Below are 18686 nucleotides of genomic sequence, written 5' to 3' on the forward strand. Positions count from 1 at the left end.
GTGGCGCTACTGCGCAACTATCTGTTTTGCCGTCTACCATGGTTTTGCTACGCGCAATCGACACGATACGCAGAGAATGGTTCATAGCAATGACAGGGCGTCGTAGGTCATGTTTTCGGCCTACTCCGTAATGCGTAGTCACCCTCAAACTTGCGTTGCGTCTCATACGGACCGCTGACCTGCGTGCACTCGAAACTTGAAATCACTAATACCACTTCCAAATATGCACTCAGTGCTGTCATTTATTTACATTGAACGGTACGTGCCCAACATCGATGTATTGATCGATTTTTGCCGATATTGAGATCAACTCTGCGCAGGCACCTTAGCAGCCCACTTCCAGTTAGCTATCACAAGGTTTTGGGGATGCATTTGCAACCATAAAATAAACATTTGCATGAAACAAGTGATTTCACGAGTATGATTGCGACAACCATGGTTGTTGGCCTTGGATACTGGGAGGATAGTGGTGTGCGCCGTGTTGTAAATCTCTGGGGCCATGTGGCACAGTACCCGTTTCTTCTGTCATCCGTGAGGGGGCAGCACCGCGCCATTTGGTGCAGCAGCAGAAGAGCAAGAGCTGCGAAGGAAAATGGTTTAGCGTCGAAATAATCGACTACATCTTGCAGCGCTGGCCAGCCTCAGATTTTGATCAACCTTATTTCGACAGGAGCCATTGCCGAGGAAAGAGGAAAGGTAGGTTCCTACATAACTTTCTCCCGTGGCACTCGCAAAGTGTACGCTCATCAGTATGCTGGGAAGCAAAACTACGGACCCAACTGACGTGTCGATAGTTCATTAGCTGTGCGAAACGCTCCTTACGTAAAACAATTTGAGTTTAAGGGCGCGCGCAGTAAGCACTTATGCAGTTTAGAAAGACGAACTCGCTATGCTTATAGCACCACTTGTTGATCGTCTATCGCCAGCTGACTTTCGAGAATTGGACAACAGCCACAGAGAATTTTACTGTTTTTGCTTCAGATGTCCGAGTCGGAAGAGGCGTTTGAGAGTGCCGATGAAGATGTCGACGAATCGAAGGGGAAAAGGCGTGGGCGAACCACGTCCGAAAAGCTAAGCGACATAAAGGAAACCGACTCACCTGTGCGCGACTGTAGAGGCAAGGGGAATGATGAGCCGTCGTCTCAAGCCGCGCCAGCCGATGGTTCAGCCGAAAAGTCAGCGCCTGGGGCAGGAGACAGCGACGCCAAGGCAAGCGCCGAACCGAAGAAAGATGATGCCGCCGAGCCCGCTAAGGAGAAGGAAATGAGCGTCTTGGAGCGCCTGGCGCACGTCGCTTCAAGGGATGAGAAGGTGCTTACTCTCGCTCGTTCCTCGAGCTCTTAATTGCACCATGCTCGCGCCACTTGCATACATGCACTGCACTTAGACGCGGCCATTTGAGTCTGTGTCATATTCTCACTTCTCCGAGCATCCAATCGAAAAAATGCAGACATGGAAGCCTCCAAGCAAAAAAAGATGGCACTAGCATGTTGCTCCTAGTGTGCATGCTGGTTGTTGTTTCTCACTTCTTGACTGACCACGTTTTTGTAGCTAAGGGTCCCAAAGACGTCGTTTCTTTGCAGAGAGGAAAGGCGTGATATCATAGTTGCCATTCTGTAGCTGCACCTTATTCAGCACAGTTCGTTGCAAAAAATCTTCAAGACATGCAAGCATACAAATGTGATAAGCATATTTATGACGGACTTGTTTTGCAATTCGGCATAACCATTAAGCAAGCGATAAAGTTTTGTTGTGTACAGGTACTGACCAGCTAGAAGATAACTCGCAATGAGTTCTCTTGACAATGACGATGAAGCTGATTCCATGCATCAAGCTATTGGCTTAGGATTCCTGTAATACACCCCTCCGTAAATACCTTCTCGTGACATTATTGGTGGAGATCAAAAGTTGGACTGTTGCATCAGCCACTGCCATGGCACCATGGCTACGACTACTAAATTAGCGGTCTCTGCACTGAGAGAACTGGCAGGCATTGTAAAGAGCACTTGCGGTAACTTCATTGTCTTATAGCGGTTCACTGACCACACATAACACTGAAATGTAGGTGCCGGTGAGAACTGTTGGCAAACAGAACGGTGTAAAACTAAAGATATATGAGACGTAGTGTGAGAGACTAGAAATTACAAATATGCACCAATGCATGCAACACAAATTCTACATTACACATCTTTGAGCTTGTCTATGTGAATTTATGTGCATATCAGCATGGTAATACGGAGCATGGGAGTGCCAGCTATACAGCATTCTTGAGCTGTCTATCAGCACTGGCTCATACTCTTGGGCACTGTCAGCATGAATGAACGCTGCTCTTAGTGGCCTCATTTTCATTTTACTCTTTGTGTTATCAGCTTTTGATCTTGAAAATCGGCTTGACAGCTAAAACATGAATGAAGGATTAAAACACGAGGCGTGCTGTTCTTTCATCCTTGTCTTGCGTGTTCCACTGATTTCCACTGAGTGTCAATATGCCAGCATGCCTAGCTATTTGTCTCGCTACAGCTTTTGCAATACAACACAACGTCGAAACATATACCGTTAAATGGACATATTCTTTTTTCTTACTACTGCTATGCATAGTTTTGTTTGAGAAGTATACATGCTTTAGCAACATTGGTTTAAGTGCTGTGCTGTTTGTGGGCAGCTTTTTTTTAATTGCTAGTGCCTTAAATTGTAGGCTGCTTGATATTTCTTGCATTTTTCAGAGCTCGCCGATCAACTGGGGCTTTGGAAAGTGGGGATCATCCATTCTGTCGACAGCTGCAACGTCAGTAAGCACCTTCACCAACCAAGTCTGTAAGTGGTCTACAATGGCATGACTAGTTGTTAACTCTGTTTTGTTTCTTTTGCACACCATGTGGTTGAATCTGCATTAACTAGGTGATCACTAAGAGCATTAGTGTAAGAACACGGAAAACAGTAGTTGCAGAATATATATCAAGCAGTAGCTGTTTTATGCAGCAGTTCTAACAAATTGTAGTGCATAGATTTAAATTTGTTCAGGAAGGTGTACAAAATATGTTCATAAAAAGTTTTAAAGATAAAAAAAAAAGAACATGAAAATTGACTTCAATATGCAATGGTTACAGCGCAGGGCATTGGCACTGTCATTGAGACAGTTGAGTCAACACTGGGTGCTCCAAGCCCAGAAGAACTTGCCCAGGAGTCGGAAAATGCAAAAGTCGAAGCACAGCCAGATTCTTCTTCACCAGGGCCAGGTATCCCGGATGCAGGTAAGCATTTTCATAGCTTAAAGGGACTATGCAGTAAATTAATTGAGGTTACATTAAGCAGATGTGAGATTGGAATTCGATCACTTGTCACCCCAGAGCAAGAATTTTTGAGCTAGCATCATTAACAACGAATATATAGACGATAAAAAATTACGCTCCTCCTCTCCCCCTCAACTCGTACACGCGGGGCACCAGAAAAAAAAATAAAGAAAACAGATCTGGGACTGGGCCCCGCCCATTAATATGTCATCCGCTGACGTTCGGTTAGCAACTTCCGGTTGTCGCACTCAGCGCCCCATCAGCAGCATCGGCAGCATCTCCGCAGTCTCTCTTCGCCTTTCTTCATTGCAGCGCGTGTCGGATTCTTTTGCTTCTAGTCTGTTGTTGCGGACGAAAAAGACACTGCGGGTGGCTTTGGACCTCCCGAGAGAAAGAGGCAGCAGAGGTAAATTGAGACCATATGTGCGAAGGCAGTGACCTCGCTCGCGCTTGCCCGAGGGGCTCGCGCAGCGGCATGAGCAGACGACTTTCACGGCTACCGGAAGTGTGCCCGTGACGTCGTGGCTGCCGTGGCTCCAGCGAATGACAGCGTGTAGTGGCCTGCCGACGTCACGGAACTAGTGACGTCTATTTTCACGATTTTAGTTGGAAAATCTGTCACTACGAGAACACCAATCGGCTCGCGAATTTTGAAGAACACGGGTTTTAAAAATTGATAATAAATTGCCGGCTCAGTTCTGAAGACACGTAATTAGTACAAATGCTTCCTAGCATCATTTCTAAGCATTGAAAACATTTACAAGCGACTTTTAATTCATTGCATACTCCAAGAATTCAGTGTTGCTCCTTTTCTGCAAGGGCACAGAGTTGACCAACTACATGCATCTTTTGGATATTTAAGTAATTTATGCTTAGGGACTTTAATGAATGGAATTATATGTGCCCTTTAAAGAGCCCTTGAGCCATTCTTGCGAGATGTGTATGTGTTAATTTTCTGAAACTCGCCATTTTTTGATATGGTCAGTATCACAGGCACCACCAAAATAAGTTACCGTAGTTTACCATTGTCATTGAATATGGTTATCATCATGATCGTCAGCCTGACTACGCCCACTGCAGGTGAAAGGCCTCTCCAATTAACCCTGTCCTGCACCAGCTGCGGCCACCCCATCCCCGACAACTTCTTAATCTCATCCACCCATCTAACTTTCTGTGGCTCCCTGCTAGGCTTGCCTTCTCTTGGAATTCAGTCCATTACTCTTAATAACCATCGATTATCTTGCCCTCTCATTACATGCCCTGGCCAAGCCCATTTCTTCCTCTTAATTTCGACTAGGATGTCGTTAACCTGTGTTCATTCCCTGATCCACTCTGCCCGTTTCCGGTCTCTTAACAATACACCTATCATTTTCCTTTCCATAGCTTGCTGCATTGTCCTTAGACTTATCTTAAATTGTGGAGGCCCTCAGAAAGGTGCGTTATAGTGACCACAGGATGGCAAGGTCTCGAATTAGCCTAGATTTGAAGAGGGAACAAAAGAGACTAGTGAGGCAGAAGCCTATCAATGAGTTAGCGGTGAGGGGGAAAGTAGAGGAATTCAGGATATCGCTGCAGAACAGATATTCGGTTTTATCTGAGGAAGATGACCCTAATGCTCAAGCAATGAACAATAATTTCACAGCTATCATTACGGAGTGCACATTAGAAATAGGCATTAAGATGGTCCAACGGGATACCGGCAAGCTCTCTCAGGAGATGACTAAGAAATGCCAAAACATGAAAGCATCTAATCCCACTGACAGATTAGAACTGGCAGAGCTATCCAAGTTAATAAGCACAAGGTAACCGACATAAGAAAGTTTAATGTGGAGAAAATCGAGCGTGCTCTAAAGAACGGAGGTAGCCTAAAAGCAGTGAAGAGGAAACTAGGCATAGGCAAAAATCAGATGTGTGCATTAAGAGACAAAGAGGGCAATGTCATTAGCAATATGGATCCAAAGAGTTCTACACAAATCTATACAGTAGCCATAGCTAGTGTAATCAGGACGTAAATGGGAAAGGCAGTAATGCACAGCAATGGGACATCTCGCCATTAATGAAAGAAGAAGTAAAGAAAGCCTTTAGAGCAATGCAAAGGGGGAAAGCAGCTGATGAGGATCAGTTAACAGCAGATCTGTTGAAGGACGGAGGGGAGATTGTGCTAGAAAAACTAGCCACCCTGTATACGCAATGCCTTATGACCTTGAGCATACCTGAAGCTTAGAAGTATGCTAGCATCACCTTGATCCATAAGAAAGGAGACATCAAGGACTTGGAAAACTGCATACTGATCAGCTGACAATTCATTGCCTATAAGGTATTTACTAAGGTAATCAATAATAGAGTCGGGGCACCCTTGGACTTCAATCGACCAAATGATCGGGCAGGCTTTCGTAAAGGATATTCGAAAATAGACCATATTCACACTTTCTCACACCTTCTACACAGAGTGCAGAAGAGCCTTATGTAGAAGTATTGGAAAATATCTAACAGCTGCACAGCTGCTGTAATCGGTAGTAGAGTCGGGACACCTTTGAACTTCAATCGACCAAATGATCAGGCAGGCTTTCGTAAAGGATACTCGTAAATAGACCATATTCACATTTTCTCACACCTTTTACACAGGGTGTAGAAGAGCCTTATGTAGAACTATTGGAAAATATCTGTAACAGCTGCACAGCTACCATGATCCTCCTTAGAGTCAGCAATAAAATTCCACTAAGGAAGGGTGTCAGGCAGGGATGCACAATCTCGCTCATGCTATTCACCGCTTGTTTACAGGAGGTGTTCTGAGGCCTGGATTGGGAACAGTTGAAGATAAGAGTTGGTGGACAATACCCTGAGCAATTTGCGATTAGCTGATGAGATTGCCTTGCTAAGTAACTCAGGAGATCAGCTGCAAAGCATGATCAGTGAGTTAGACAGGCAGAGCAGAATGGTGGGTCTAGAAATTAATATGCAGAAAACCAAAGTAATGTTCAATAGCCTCAGAAGGGAACAGCAGTTCACAATTGATAGCGGGGTGCTAAAACTAAAAGTGGCAAGGGAATAAGTTTATTTAAGGCAGGTAGCGACCGCAGATACGGATAATGAGAGTGAAATAAGTAGAAGAATAAGAATGGGTTGGAGTACATTTGGCAGGTTCTCTCAGATCATGAATGGCAGTTTACCAATATCCCTCAAGAGAAAAGTATATAAAGCTGTATCTTATCAGTACCCACTTATGGGGCAGAAATGTGGAGGATAACGGAAAAGGTTCAACTTAACATGGTTATGAGCGCATCGCAAACACATTCTGAAGAGGGCACAATGAAATACACAGCATTGTGTTGTCTGATTGGCTTGGCATTGGGGGCACTTTGCAGGGGTGTCGGTGGGACTACAGCATCTGGCATGCTTGAATGTTTAGCACGGTAGTGAAGCAGATGTGAAAGTGAAAGCCTCAAAAGCAAAGACCCTACAGAGCAGGTAGGGGGAAGTTTTAAGTAGACAGGGCAAGGGTGCAGTCTGTCATGCCTACTTGGACATTTTTAAAAATATTTTCAATACTTTTGTAGATGTATTGGGCAGTGTCTGTTATGGTGTTGGCATGAACTTGTTGAGAATTAGGAGACGTAAGTATAATTAAAGCTTCTTTCTGGGCGAGTTGGTGCATTCTGAATCAAAGAAATATAACAGAGCTAACACATGCATCCACAGAACAAGAAAAGAAATACTAGACGCAAGCTATGACTGTCAACTGAATTTTATCGATGCAAGGGGGACGCCTTATAAAGGTGAGGAACAGATGGGAGCGACACAGTTAGGGATGAACATACTGTGTTGCTCCCATCCTTTTCCCATCCGTTCATCGCCTTTATAAGGTGTCCCACTTCCATCAATAAAATTCAGTTGACAGTCAGTGCATGTGTCTAGTATTTCTTCTCTCGTTCTGTGCAGGCATGTGTTAGTGCAGCTATATTTCTTTGATGCAAGTAGAAACTGTGAAACAAAAAAACTGATTTCAACCTGTTTAATGTCTGTGATGTGTGTGGCAGATGTAAGTATAATAGTGTAGGAAGGATATTTAAATGGTTAAGGGCTGGTTAATGAGTATGCTTAATGCTGAGCCATTTGTACATCCTGCAGTAATTTGTTAAAACATGCAGATGTCTTTAGCCTGCATAAGCCACATACATGTAGGTATAAAACAGTTGACAGCACTGAGCCAAACTGATCCATGTCGCCATGTCCTGCTGAACTCCATGCTAACATATGTTATCAGTAATCGGTCAGCTACATATATTAAAAATGGGAGCAAGCACAATGACTGGTACAGTTTGTTCTGATTTCTTATTTTTGTGTGTCCACTGATTGCTGCATTTCAGATCAGTCCAAGGCTGGTCAACCCGAAGAGAAACAAGACAGCTCGGGAGTCAGTGGCATCTTCAGTGGAGTCACAGCAATCACAAAGGCCATTGAAGCGACTGTAAATGAATCCTATGCCCTGCACTTCAAGCAACCCTTATTTGCCGTTGTTTCTTATTGGTCTCATGACATCCTTTTATATGGACATTGCTAGTTTACGCCCACATTCTGAGCATGCTTTGGCCTGCTGCACATGACTATTCTTCGCAATGTCCCCGTTGATTCTACCAGCTAGCTCTTTTGGGGGGGGGGCATTGGGTCGCCTGTGTACAGCTCAAACAGTGTAGTCAAGGCAGGCAGGAGGGAAACAAATAGCATGTAGTTGTTTTTGTACAATCTCATGAAGTGTGCCGTGTCAGTACTTGCTCTCTAAACTGAGGTCTTCTAGCTTTGGATAGCACACTGTTCATGAGGCGGAATGTCCATTGTTAGTCTTATATTCTTTACTTTGATCTTTGCATCATAGAGGAAGCAATTGTGTGTATACTCGAGTTGAAAAATCAATTACATCACTGTACATAATCATATTAGCTGTTCAATGCCGTAGCAGGAGTCATTTAACATGCCTTCAGAGTGCGAGTGCTTTGGTCGTTGATTTTGCACAAAAACTGAGCTTTTACTGTGCCTCATCAAATAAAGCTGTCATATCAGTCCTTTTAGAAATTTAGAAATGGCATGTATATGGAGTGCTTGATAAAGAACTAAAAAGTTAGCAATACCAAATGAAAATTTCTGTAGTTATGTAGATGTCTTGCTGTCCAGTAGCTACACAATTAGTGCTGCACCCAGAACCTACTTTAGAGAGTTGTTTCATTGGCAGGTACTTTTTGTAGTTGGAAGAAAAGTCTTAGTTTCCACCCTGGAGACAAAATATTCTACAAAGTAATTTTGCATGCTGTGCAGCTTGGCTTGCAAACAAATAAGAATGTTTCTTTTGAGCTTGTAAATGGGAAGATTGCTTGCGATAGGGCTAGTTAACTGGCAGAGAGAGAGAGAAACACTTTAATGAAAAGCAAGAGGTTTTAGCTGGCATCTAACATTTTGACATGCTACTCTGCTTGGGGAAGGATACTGGGGCTAGAAAGACTGGAGGAGAGAGGCAGATAAAATTAGAAAGAAGGAAAAAGGAAGAAAAAACGAATAATACAAATAAAAATAAATGGGCATTGAGTTTGGGCTGAGATGCAGTAACAACTGATTCTGCAAGATATTAAATGATGTGCAATGGCCTACAAAGGGGCTGACAAGTTCACTGCATGAAAAGTGAGTATTGGTGAGATGCAAGGAGGTATTAGAGTTCGTTGGGTAGACCAGTATTGTCTAAAGAGGCAAATAAAAAGTTGATTGCAGAACTCTGCTGCATAAAGCAGGCTAAGGGACCTAACACATGGTTCACTGTTAGAGAGACTTGGATGAGTGACTCCATACAATGTTCATAGTATGCGCGCCTATAGGCGTACGCTGGGCAGTTAAGCAGAATATGTTGTGCTGTCTCTACCGAGCTGCACTTGTCGTAGTGTGGACTGTTTACTTGTCCTAAACGGTAACTCAAACTGTTTGTAAGTGCGGCGTTCAGGCAGAGACGATGATAAACAGGGGAAACATTGGATCTGCAAGAGAACTGTGTACTGCTACGTGAGATGAGGCACTCATAGGTTGGGCAGTGTGCGCCCTTTGCAAGGAGTGTTTTGCAGTTTTTCTATTGTGTGCATTTTGTGTATCAGGGTTCGAAGGTCCTGAGTGGTGGCCTTGACACACTGGAGATGATTGGCAAGAAGACCATGGACATCCTCACTGAGGGAGACCCTGGCTTGCGCAAGAAGAGAGCCATGTTTGAGGGCAAGACAAGTCTGTCCGAGGTGTTGCGGGAGGCTAAGATGAAGGCCGAGAAGGAAGCTGAAGAGAGGAAGGCTGAGGAGGCAGAGGACACGGTCAACTACAGCAAGCTTTTTGATGAACACCAGGGTGAGCTAAACTGTCTGACATGTTCTTAAATGGATTATGGCACTTGCTGTCATGTGTGACCTCTCTGCTCTCAAGTGTTAGTGCACAGCATTTCGTGATGACACTAATAAAAATTAAACCAAGCAGAGATGTTAGCGCCCTTGGGACGTGAAGCAGTCGCAAAATTGCTCTGTGGTTGCAACCTGTGGTATTACTTGAAAGCGTAGATAGTGTAATGTGATGTATTAGCAGCCACTACCGCAACTGATACTCTTAAATACGAATCGAATATCATACATATTCGATTCGTATTCGAATATTCGCACACCCCTAGAAATTAGTAGTAGGATTGCACTGGCAGCATGTGGTTGTGTTTTTTTTCTACTTTCTATTCAAGTTATATTTCAGGCAAAAAACTAATACACTACTAATTTCCCATTGATCAACACCACAAATTAAAGAAAAAATACATTCCCGTATGCTTTCCTTGGTTTCGGTGGCTGTTGGCTTCCTTCTTAGTATGTCATAATGAGCCCCTCATTTCACTAGCCTTGTCTCCTCAGTAGTGTCTGTAAAGGTATATTTTGGATTTTAGCCGTCTCTTTTTTGTGAGGATGATGAAGATTTCCCTGCTTCACAGGTCTTGTGCACCTAGAGGCCTTGGAAATGCTCTGTGGGGAACGGAAGACAGCTGTGCAGCAGAAGCTCATGGAAGCTGGAGAAGAGGAAAAGGCTGAACTTAATGGATTGCTTGAAAAGATCAAGAAGACTTGTGAGAGTCTACCAGCAGCTGACGACACTCCAGGTAGTATTTTAAGTGCTGCTGAGTACATAGTACCTACCTACCGTGCCATGTTGAACACTCCCATTGCTGCAGTCTGAAACATTGAACTGAGAAGAACTCGTGAAGTTCTTGCATTCACTAATTATGATGGCTGCTTGTGGTGCAGCCACTCAGATGCAATTTGGTCACTATTCCTTTTAAAGGTGTGCCCTTTTTACAAGCAGTCACGTGGTCCTCGCTCAGCTAGCTTTCATGTGTTGAATTGCAGATGACGAGCTTGAACAAGAGTTTGAAAAGTTGGTGACAGGACACCTTTCCGAGATTGGCCTCAATCTTAGAGGGGAGAAACTGAAGGAGGTAAGTGTGCATGGTGCTGTCAGAAAGCTCCACTTTTTTTTGAGCCTGGGTGCAGTTTTGCATATTTATGTTTGAATTTATGAAAAATTGAAAAGCTGTTGTAAATCCTGATTTGCTTGTGGACGCAGATTGACGTTGCATTGTTTTGCTCCAAGGCTATTATTGTTGACTCTTGTGCAGACTGATCTAGAAGTCAGGGAGTGGCTGCGAGACTGCATGGCACGCCAAGAAAAGGGTGAAAAAGTGGATGCCAAGGTAGGTAAGCTGCTGGAACCTGGCTGGAGTAGTTCTATTACTCACCATTTATTAAGCTCACTAGTTGACCTCACAGTTTGCACATGCTTACAGTGCAAATGTGGCTGTCCAGTTTCTCTTTGTGCACTGAATCGAATGCGGTGGAAGAGTTTTTTTTTTCCCTTTGTTGTTCAATGTTAGGAACACAGTGCTGATCATATTGCTCATAACTTAAGACTACTTAAAGTGGTTTGTAACACTTCTGCAACCTCTCCTTTGAAAATTTTCTCATGAGCATGTACTCTTATGTCCTCCTATACAAGAAATCTAAGTGAAACTTTGTATTCATTGATACAACAAAATCCATCCTGATAAAGTAGAAGCCACAAAGTATGACAGATTGAGAGAGCAAAGCAGGTTGAAAGAGACGCAAGGATGGGGCAAGGCAGGTTTTTCAGGGTTAGTTTTAATGCTGCTATTGGACCGTGCAACTTATGCTTATGCTGTTAGTGAAACTCCTAAGCGGGCACCAACGTAGCACTCTGACTTGACTTGGCTTGCTTTTTTCCTAGGAGATTTACAGGCGAGGGATTGAGACCCTGGCCGAGATGACTGCCAAAACTATGGAGCTGTACCACAAGGTTGCCGAGCTTCTGCTTGTGAAAACTTCACCTGACAGGACGCCCATGCACTATGCCACTCAGCTGACAGGGTGCGTCCTCTGACTTCTTGCATATTTACAGCTATTTGTTGAATTTAAATAATTGAAGCACTTCATGCAAGGTTGATAAATACTGCAGTGGTGGCCAAGTGGTTGAGCATCCACCTCGCATTCGGGAGGTGCGGGGTTCAATCCCCAATGCCGCCGGATACCCACCGGTGATAAAATGGGTACAAGCTTTCCCCTGGTCTGGTGCTCGACTTATTTAGGCTTAAATGCTTGGGAAATGGGTCATTGACCCCACCTTGAGAATTGAAAAATACCTTGTGCCATGATGGTCTTTGGCCATAGATGCCCTTGCGCCATAAAAATCTGTCATCATCATCATCAGCAAGGTTGATAAATGTAGCACAATTGAATGAGCAACTGTGCACCCCCCCCCCCCCCCCCCCTCACCCCACTCTCCTCTTTTACTTTCCGTGCGATAGAAAACTAAGTTAGTGCAGGCCTTGTCGGTGAAAGATGACTGACCGACATGCAACTTAGTGCAGCAATTCCCTTCACTAAATTGCGAGGACATACTGGTTAATGACATCCTAATCAAAATAAAGAGGAAGAAATGGGCTTGGGAAGGGCATGTAATGCAAAGGCAAAATAACCGCTGAACTCCTTCAGGGTAACAGAGTGGATTCCAAGAGAAGGCAAGTGTAGCAGAGGGTGGCAGAAAGTTAGGTGTGCGGATGAGATTAAGAAATTCGCGGGGATACTGTGGCCACAGCTGGCAAAAGACAGGGTTAACTGGCGAGAAATGGGAAAGGCCTTTGCCCTGCAGTGGGCGCAGTCAGGCTGATGACGATGATTGCGATGACTAGTGTAATGGTCTGCATAGGTATCAAATGTGTACTCCAGTGCACTGCATTTTTAAGTAGTAACTGCATATGTGTACATGAGCTGCTTAGCACAGCATTTTGTCTTAACAGTCGCCTTTTGCTTCTTGCAGTCTAACTGCCGTGCTCTGCACTGAAGTGGCCATCTTGTCAGCGCAGTGTGGACGCTGTCTCAACACAGCTGCTGTAAGCCTGTCTTGCACTAATTTAACAGTGGTCTCTTTAGAAGCATTGTAGGCGACATGCAAATGCAAAAAAAACTTTGTCTTTGCAGGATGACTCGGAAGACCCTGATTCAGTTACGCCACTGATCACCAACATCTACTTGGAGGTGAGACACTGCTGGCGATGCTTCTCCGCTTTCGGGTCCTAAAGAGGCTTCCTACAGTGAATTCCAAATGTACATGTGTGAAGGGCCTATGAAGCATAAAGTATAATCAGGAACTCTTCACTAAAACTTGCTTGCATGCAGAACTTTTGTGCCTTTGTCATATTTAAGTGCTGACTACGTACCACAGGCATGCTGTCATGCGTACTATGCAGTCTTTGGAATATGATTCAAAAATGCTTTTTTTATCAAGAGCCATAAATAATTGGTGGGCGAGATTTTGGAGCAGTTATTGGGAAGGTATTGCCTTTGCAGTGTGTGGTGTGTCAAACGTTGTGGACTCTAAACTAAACTTCGTGCTGCGTTTTGTTTTATCCACATGAAATTGCATGGAATAAAAATCATTTGAGCTAGAGTGTGGATAAAGCTAGGTTTTTAGCAGAACTCAAATTGTGCTTATTCAAATACTACAGTTAATTGCAACATGGAAGCATTGCCTGTATTTTGAAGTGATCTTGGCTATGATTTGCAATTTAGACTAATGTTTCACGTGCAGCGAGTTTTGGCATTCATTTGGCTATGTAATGGCTTTTTACTGCATGAAAAAAAATTTTTTAAATGCTGTCTTGCAGGCTTCAAATAGCAACACCTACATCCAAGATGGCTTCCAGCTTCTGGTGCCAATACTACAACTGCTTGCTGTGCAGCAAAAGCTTGGCTGAGCTGTTGCTTCCGACTGCGGACAGCAACTTGTTGCATGCTTAAGTGAGGAACTGACTGTTGAAAAAAGCACTGCATGTGGTGGTCTGAACGCACAGCACAGAATGCTTGTGTTGAATGCAGTGAATATTAAGTGAACTGTTGATACTGTAATTCAGGCCTAGCACACAAGCTTTGTGTCGATTAAGTCATAGCCTGCTGCATTTTTAAGAATCCTGAAGGCTGATGCTCAGGCTTGAGCATTGTTAGTGTGCAGTATGCACATAACTAGAGGCGGTAAGCTGTACACTGGTAATTTTGCAGCCAGGCATTCCACTTCGTGAGCTCAAAATTGCACTACGAAGTTTGTTAGCTGTCATGTCAGATGTTTCACGAATACTGATGCTTCAGAATGTACATACTACTGTGCTGGGATATGTTGTTCTCCGCATCTCACTGTAGTCACTGTTGTGCTGGTATGTTTGTGTACATAAAATATACAAAACCGAGGTATTGCACGGGGCTTTTGCTGGGTGTCCTGTGCAGCCGAGCTAGAGAATGAAAATGCTACATTTAGCTTGAGTCTGAACTTGATATTTTTGTTTGAGTTTCTCTTGTGTGCCTAACTGTACTTTTATGTATTGGCTTATCACTGATTGTTGATCGAAGCAATGGATGGTGGCCATAAGCAGTCTTTATACAGATACTTGCAGAGTGCATTTGAACACACCTGACACACTAGCGTCCATGAGTTGGGAGGCAATATCTTTTTTTCTGTTCATGGGTGGTGTTGAGGGTGGTTGTGCCCTGTACACCATGGCAGCTGTTAAACTGCACTGCTAAATGCTTAGAGAAGTGTGCTGTGCATGTGTGGCTATTGCTGTAAGTCTCGCTCTTTTTATGCTGCGTAGAAAGAGGAATTTTATTGACAATGCAGTATTTGTCCTTTTTACATTTCTTTTGCTTATTTGAGGTCAGAATTTTTGTTTAGGAAATTCAACCATGCTAACTGACTGCTAAGCTAAAAGGCGTGATAGCACAGTACAGTGATGATGTGGAGTGCATTTAGTAGGTACTCTGCTGAAAAAGTCTGAAAAATGAGTTTCAGATAGTGCAGCAAGCTATAGAAATGGAAGTGATGGGGTAGCGCTAAGCAAAACAAAGAGCACCACATGCTAGGAAGCAGAGTTGATATACTAGCTGAAGTCTAGAAGAGGATTATAGACATGGATGGAGCATCTAATGTGTATAACAGACAACCAGTGGTTTGTTAGGATAGCAGTCTATTCCAAAAGAACGGCAGGTGGGTAGTAAAGATTAAGAAATTTCTGGAATAGGATGGCTACAGTCGGTGCAGGACGTCTAATAGGAGATACATGGGAAAGGCCTTTGTCTTGCAGTGGCCATTCCTGTACTGATAATGGCGGTGAACACAGTAATGATGCAGACAAGGCACACCTGTCGTCTCGCATCACCAAGAGTACCATGCATTCACCTATGAAGAATGTAGTCACCCTCCGTTTTTGTGAGGTTTACGCTTAGTCTCATGGGCCACCTTGTGTATGTCATTTGTTGGCTGGTGCCAAATGGTGCTTTTACTGGGCATGCTCATTCTCTGTTATCATGCATACGCAGCCTCTATGTGCAGGGTGCTGATAAGGCTTGTAACGTCTATGCATATAGAGCGCTATTCTTTCATGCTTGTGTAATCGGGCTATACCTTCTTGCTATCAGTTAATGAAAAAAAGAACAGTTCCCTTGACTCAACAGAATTTCTTTGCTACTTGTCGCAGCGGCTTCGCTTTATCTTTTGTGCAAAGCATGTTTTCTATAGAATGAACATTTAAATGCCAGTACAGCCATTAATATTTATTACTACCAGCAGTCATATATATGAGCAGTGCTGCACAGCCGACATGTTACATTAATGAAAGCTGCTGCAGCACTTGCAGGCAGCGAGGATGCAGTATTTATCCGCTGCGTAACCTGTCATGCTTTGCACTGGCCCTAGCTTAGTCACAGGGCTGGCTATGTGAAGCTGCTGTGAATTCAAGAGTGTGGTTTTATGAGGATTATTTAGAACTGACAAATCCTGGCATGCTGTCTTGTCAGGAAAATTAAAAAAAGAGGAAACTGTGAACTCTGAAGGAATTGCCCATTCTTATTAGTTGGGTGTGTAAGTGTTCTTTCATTGCTGGCTCAAAACCAGGCAGATGGCTAGCTTTTGAAGGAGGCTTTGATAAATTCTTCAAACCAAGTTTTGATACCAGGTATATCGAAAATGCAAGTAGTGTAGGCTAAGTGCAGTCTGTGGTTAGTAACTGCCCTGGTATCAAGAAACACAAACCTCCTCACACATTCAAGGTGCCCCAAACTCTCATCTAATGCCAAGTAAAAAGCCTTGGCATAAACTGATGCAGGGAAACCTTGCATTGCAACTGTCATCTGCATCTTGGAACACTGCCCAATGCACAGGGACAAGACAAACACCAGAAAAACTGAATGAGTGCTGTCAACACGTTTAGCGCATTAAGTGCACGGGATCTGCTAGGTATAAAGTCATCACACTGGTATCATATTAATCCGCTTTCCATTCTCTCTTTACCGAACTAGAATTAATCTTAAAGGGCCACTGAAAAGGGTGTTTGAGGTTGTCTATAAAATGCTCGCATTATGTAGAGTACAGGCCAACGAGCGTTTATGCCGCGTACGAGACCTCAAAAGCAAGCCGATAATTTACAATACAATTTATAAAACTCCCGCTTCCGCGGCTAGCAGTGACCTGCGGTGCTCGGCTTTCGCCCGATTCCGCGCTCGTTACGTCAGCAGCAGACTGCCAGCATTGGTTCGCGCACTTCGGCAGCCAGCGGACAAGCGCTGACATTTCAGCGTGCAAAAAGTGACGAGAGGAGAGAGAAAGGCGCGATGACGCAGAAATTCAAATTTTGACTACAGATAACTTAGCTTCCACAAAACGCATCTAAAAAATTCTTGCTGGAGGATATTTGTGAAGCGGCATCCTTTAGCATCCTAGGCACATCGCATCTTTGTTGAGACCCGTTTAAGTAAAAGATTCTTCAGAACTTCTTTTACTGAACTCCCTCAACTTAAAGACGAAATGGGTACTAAGAACCCTGTGGAACAAAATTTTCTGCATTAATTTCATAATTCTAGTTCAGTAGCCTCTCCTTTGTGTTGTTTAAATGCCTGGCAAATATTCCTAGCACTAGTGGTTCATGAGAAATTGGGTCAGTTGTTACAAAAATTGATGTTTTGAGGTAATTGGCTTTGAAGTAAAAAAAAAGCTTCATTACAAATTTATACTCAACAAATGTGTGTTGATATAGAATTCAAACAGCCACCAAGCTAGGTAGTCATCTCCACTATCAATGTTTCTTTTATTTATTTGTTCTTCTAATTTTAGGGCCTCTTTGATCAGTTGTGCAGCCCTTTCCATTAAGTCATCGCAGGTTCGCCTAATAAAAACGCTAAGGCGCCCATGTGCTGTGCAATGTCAGTGCACATTAAAGATCCCCAGGTGGTCGAAATTATTCCGGAGCCCTCCACTACGGAGCCCTCCACTACGGCACCTCTCCCTGTCTTCTCTCAGTCCCTCCTTTATCCCTTCCCTTATGGTGTGTTCAGGTGTCCAATGATATACGAGACAGATACTGCGCCATTTCCTTTCCCCAAAAAAACCAATTATTAAGACAACCATTGTGCCATTCAGCATTCTGGTGAAATACCAAACATGTGAATGTCTCCTCAGGCGATGCTGCCATCATTAAAAGCAAGACCAACAAGGACATCTTTTGTCAGCAAGTGCCAAAAAAATTCAACACCAATTTTCGTTTTGAGTCTTTTCATGGAGACATCTTTTTTTGCTTTCTCAAGCATTTGCTAGCCATGGTCAGGAAGTTGCTTTTAGCTTGTCTGTGCATGCTGTCGACAGCAAGTGTTCGAAAAATAACTCTTCGAAGACAATAACTGTCATATGAAGTGGCACCCTGCGCCAGGCAGCAAAGCCAGAATTCAAGAGCATGATGGTCAGCACAGGCTGATTAGCGCAGAGTCAGTGCTTCCCGAACCAGTTCTATGGCATTAGTCATTCCAATAACTGCCATAAGCGAGTCCCAGAGGTGAAAAAAAAAAAAAAATCGATATACCTGGTGATATGACGCTCAAGCAGCAGAACAGTAAAAACCGCATTTCAGACGAATAGTCTAGCTATATTTTAATAAAAATAAAATGCGAGGAAGCTTTTCTTTGTTGCCAGATGAACACTAACAATCCCTCTAAACCTGGAGAAAATTAGTGTACCTGTTAATTTTTTTGAGGCGAAAGGTTCACTACGCTAGGTAAAGCAGATTTCGCCATGCGTTGCCAGTTGACCTTCAAGTGAGCTAGAGGTCAAGTGTGGCTATAGGCCTTACCATGCATTCCACCATGGTGTCACACCACTTGACTTTAAACCTTTCGATTCGCTGGTAGAGGGTGATAGAATAGGCCGCAGCGTTCATTAGGTGACCAACCTCTTGTGATGAAAGATTAATTTGCCTGCCACCTACCATGGTGGCAGGGTGGGCACGCTGCCTATCCAGTGTGCAGAACGCACTCAACATTACAGACTCCAAGCTACGTCTACTTGCCTGATACACCACAGCTTTCACTCTCTAACCAGGTTCAGCAGTAAAACTGCAGTTAATTTTTTCCAACACAAAAAGAGCTACATGTTGCACATAGTATGGGTGGTCACCGCCTAGCTTTGGAAAAATGTCATTTTTTGTGTTAAAACATTATTGCCGAGCAAGTAAGACATTGAATCTTGTTCAGGAAAAGGAACAAATTTCATCTAAAAAAAGAAACCCACAGTATTCTATATATATATATATATATATTTATTTAGCCTACCCTGTGTGCTCTGCAGGCCTCCCCTCTTTTTTTTTCCTTTCATGCTGTTATCTTCTTGCTGATAGTCGGCACTCATCCCGTTTTTCTGCTGTTCACTCTTGTGATGCGAGTCATGCAGTGTTCCAAGATGCAGTCATGCAATCTGAACATTGCACCCGGTGATCTGCTTTGCTGTCACATGCAG

The 18686-nt window shown here is 43.6% G+C and overlaps 1 protein-coding gene across 1 annotated transcript; it reads left to right on the top strand.

The window, feature by feature from the left end:
* Positions 1-49: 49 nt before the first annotated feature.
* Positions 50-16846, top strand: LOC144129025 (protein FAM114A2-like). Its single transcript, XM_077662897.1, has 13 exons — positions 50-696; positions 982-1311; positions 2724-2814; positions 3108-3251; positions 7658-7758; positions 9422-9662; positions 10282-10446; positions 10694-10782; positions 10963-11037; positions 11589-11728; positions 12678-12750; positions 12839-12895; positions 13525-16846. The coding sequence occupies exons 2-13, from the start codon at positions 982-984 to the stop codon at positions 13612-13614; spliced, it is 1596 nt and encodes a 531-aa protein (XP_077519023.1). The 5' UTR covers positions 50-696; the 3' UTR covers positions 13615-16846.
* The last annotated feature ends 1840 nt before the right edge of the window (positions 16847-18686 follow it).

Source organism: Amblyomma americanum, chromosome 4 (assembly GCF_052857255.1).
Source record: "Amblyomma americanum isolate KBUSLIRL-KWMA chromosome 4, ASM5285725v1, whole genome shotgun sequence".
NCBI lineage: Eukaryota > Metazoa > Arthropoda > Arachnida > Ixodida > Ixodidae > Amblyomma > Amblyomma americanum.

Coding starts and splice junctions, on each gene's coding strand:
- LOC144129025 (XM_077662897.1), top strand. CDS start 982: ATGTCCGAGTCGGAAGAGGCGTTTGAGAGTGCCGATGAAGATGTCGAC. Junction 3,252..7,657: donor GCCAGGTATCCCGGATGCAG/GTAAGCATTTTC, acceptor GCTGCATTTCAG/ATCAGTCCAAGGCTGGTCAA. Junction 9,663..10,281: donor GCTTTTTGATGAACACCAGG/GTGAGCTAAACT, acceptor CCTGCTTCACAG/GTCTTGTGCACCTAGAGGCC.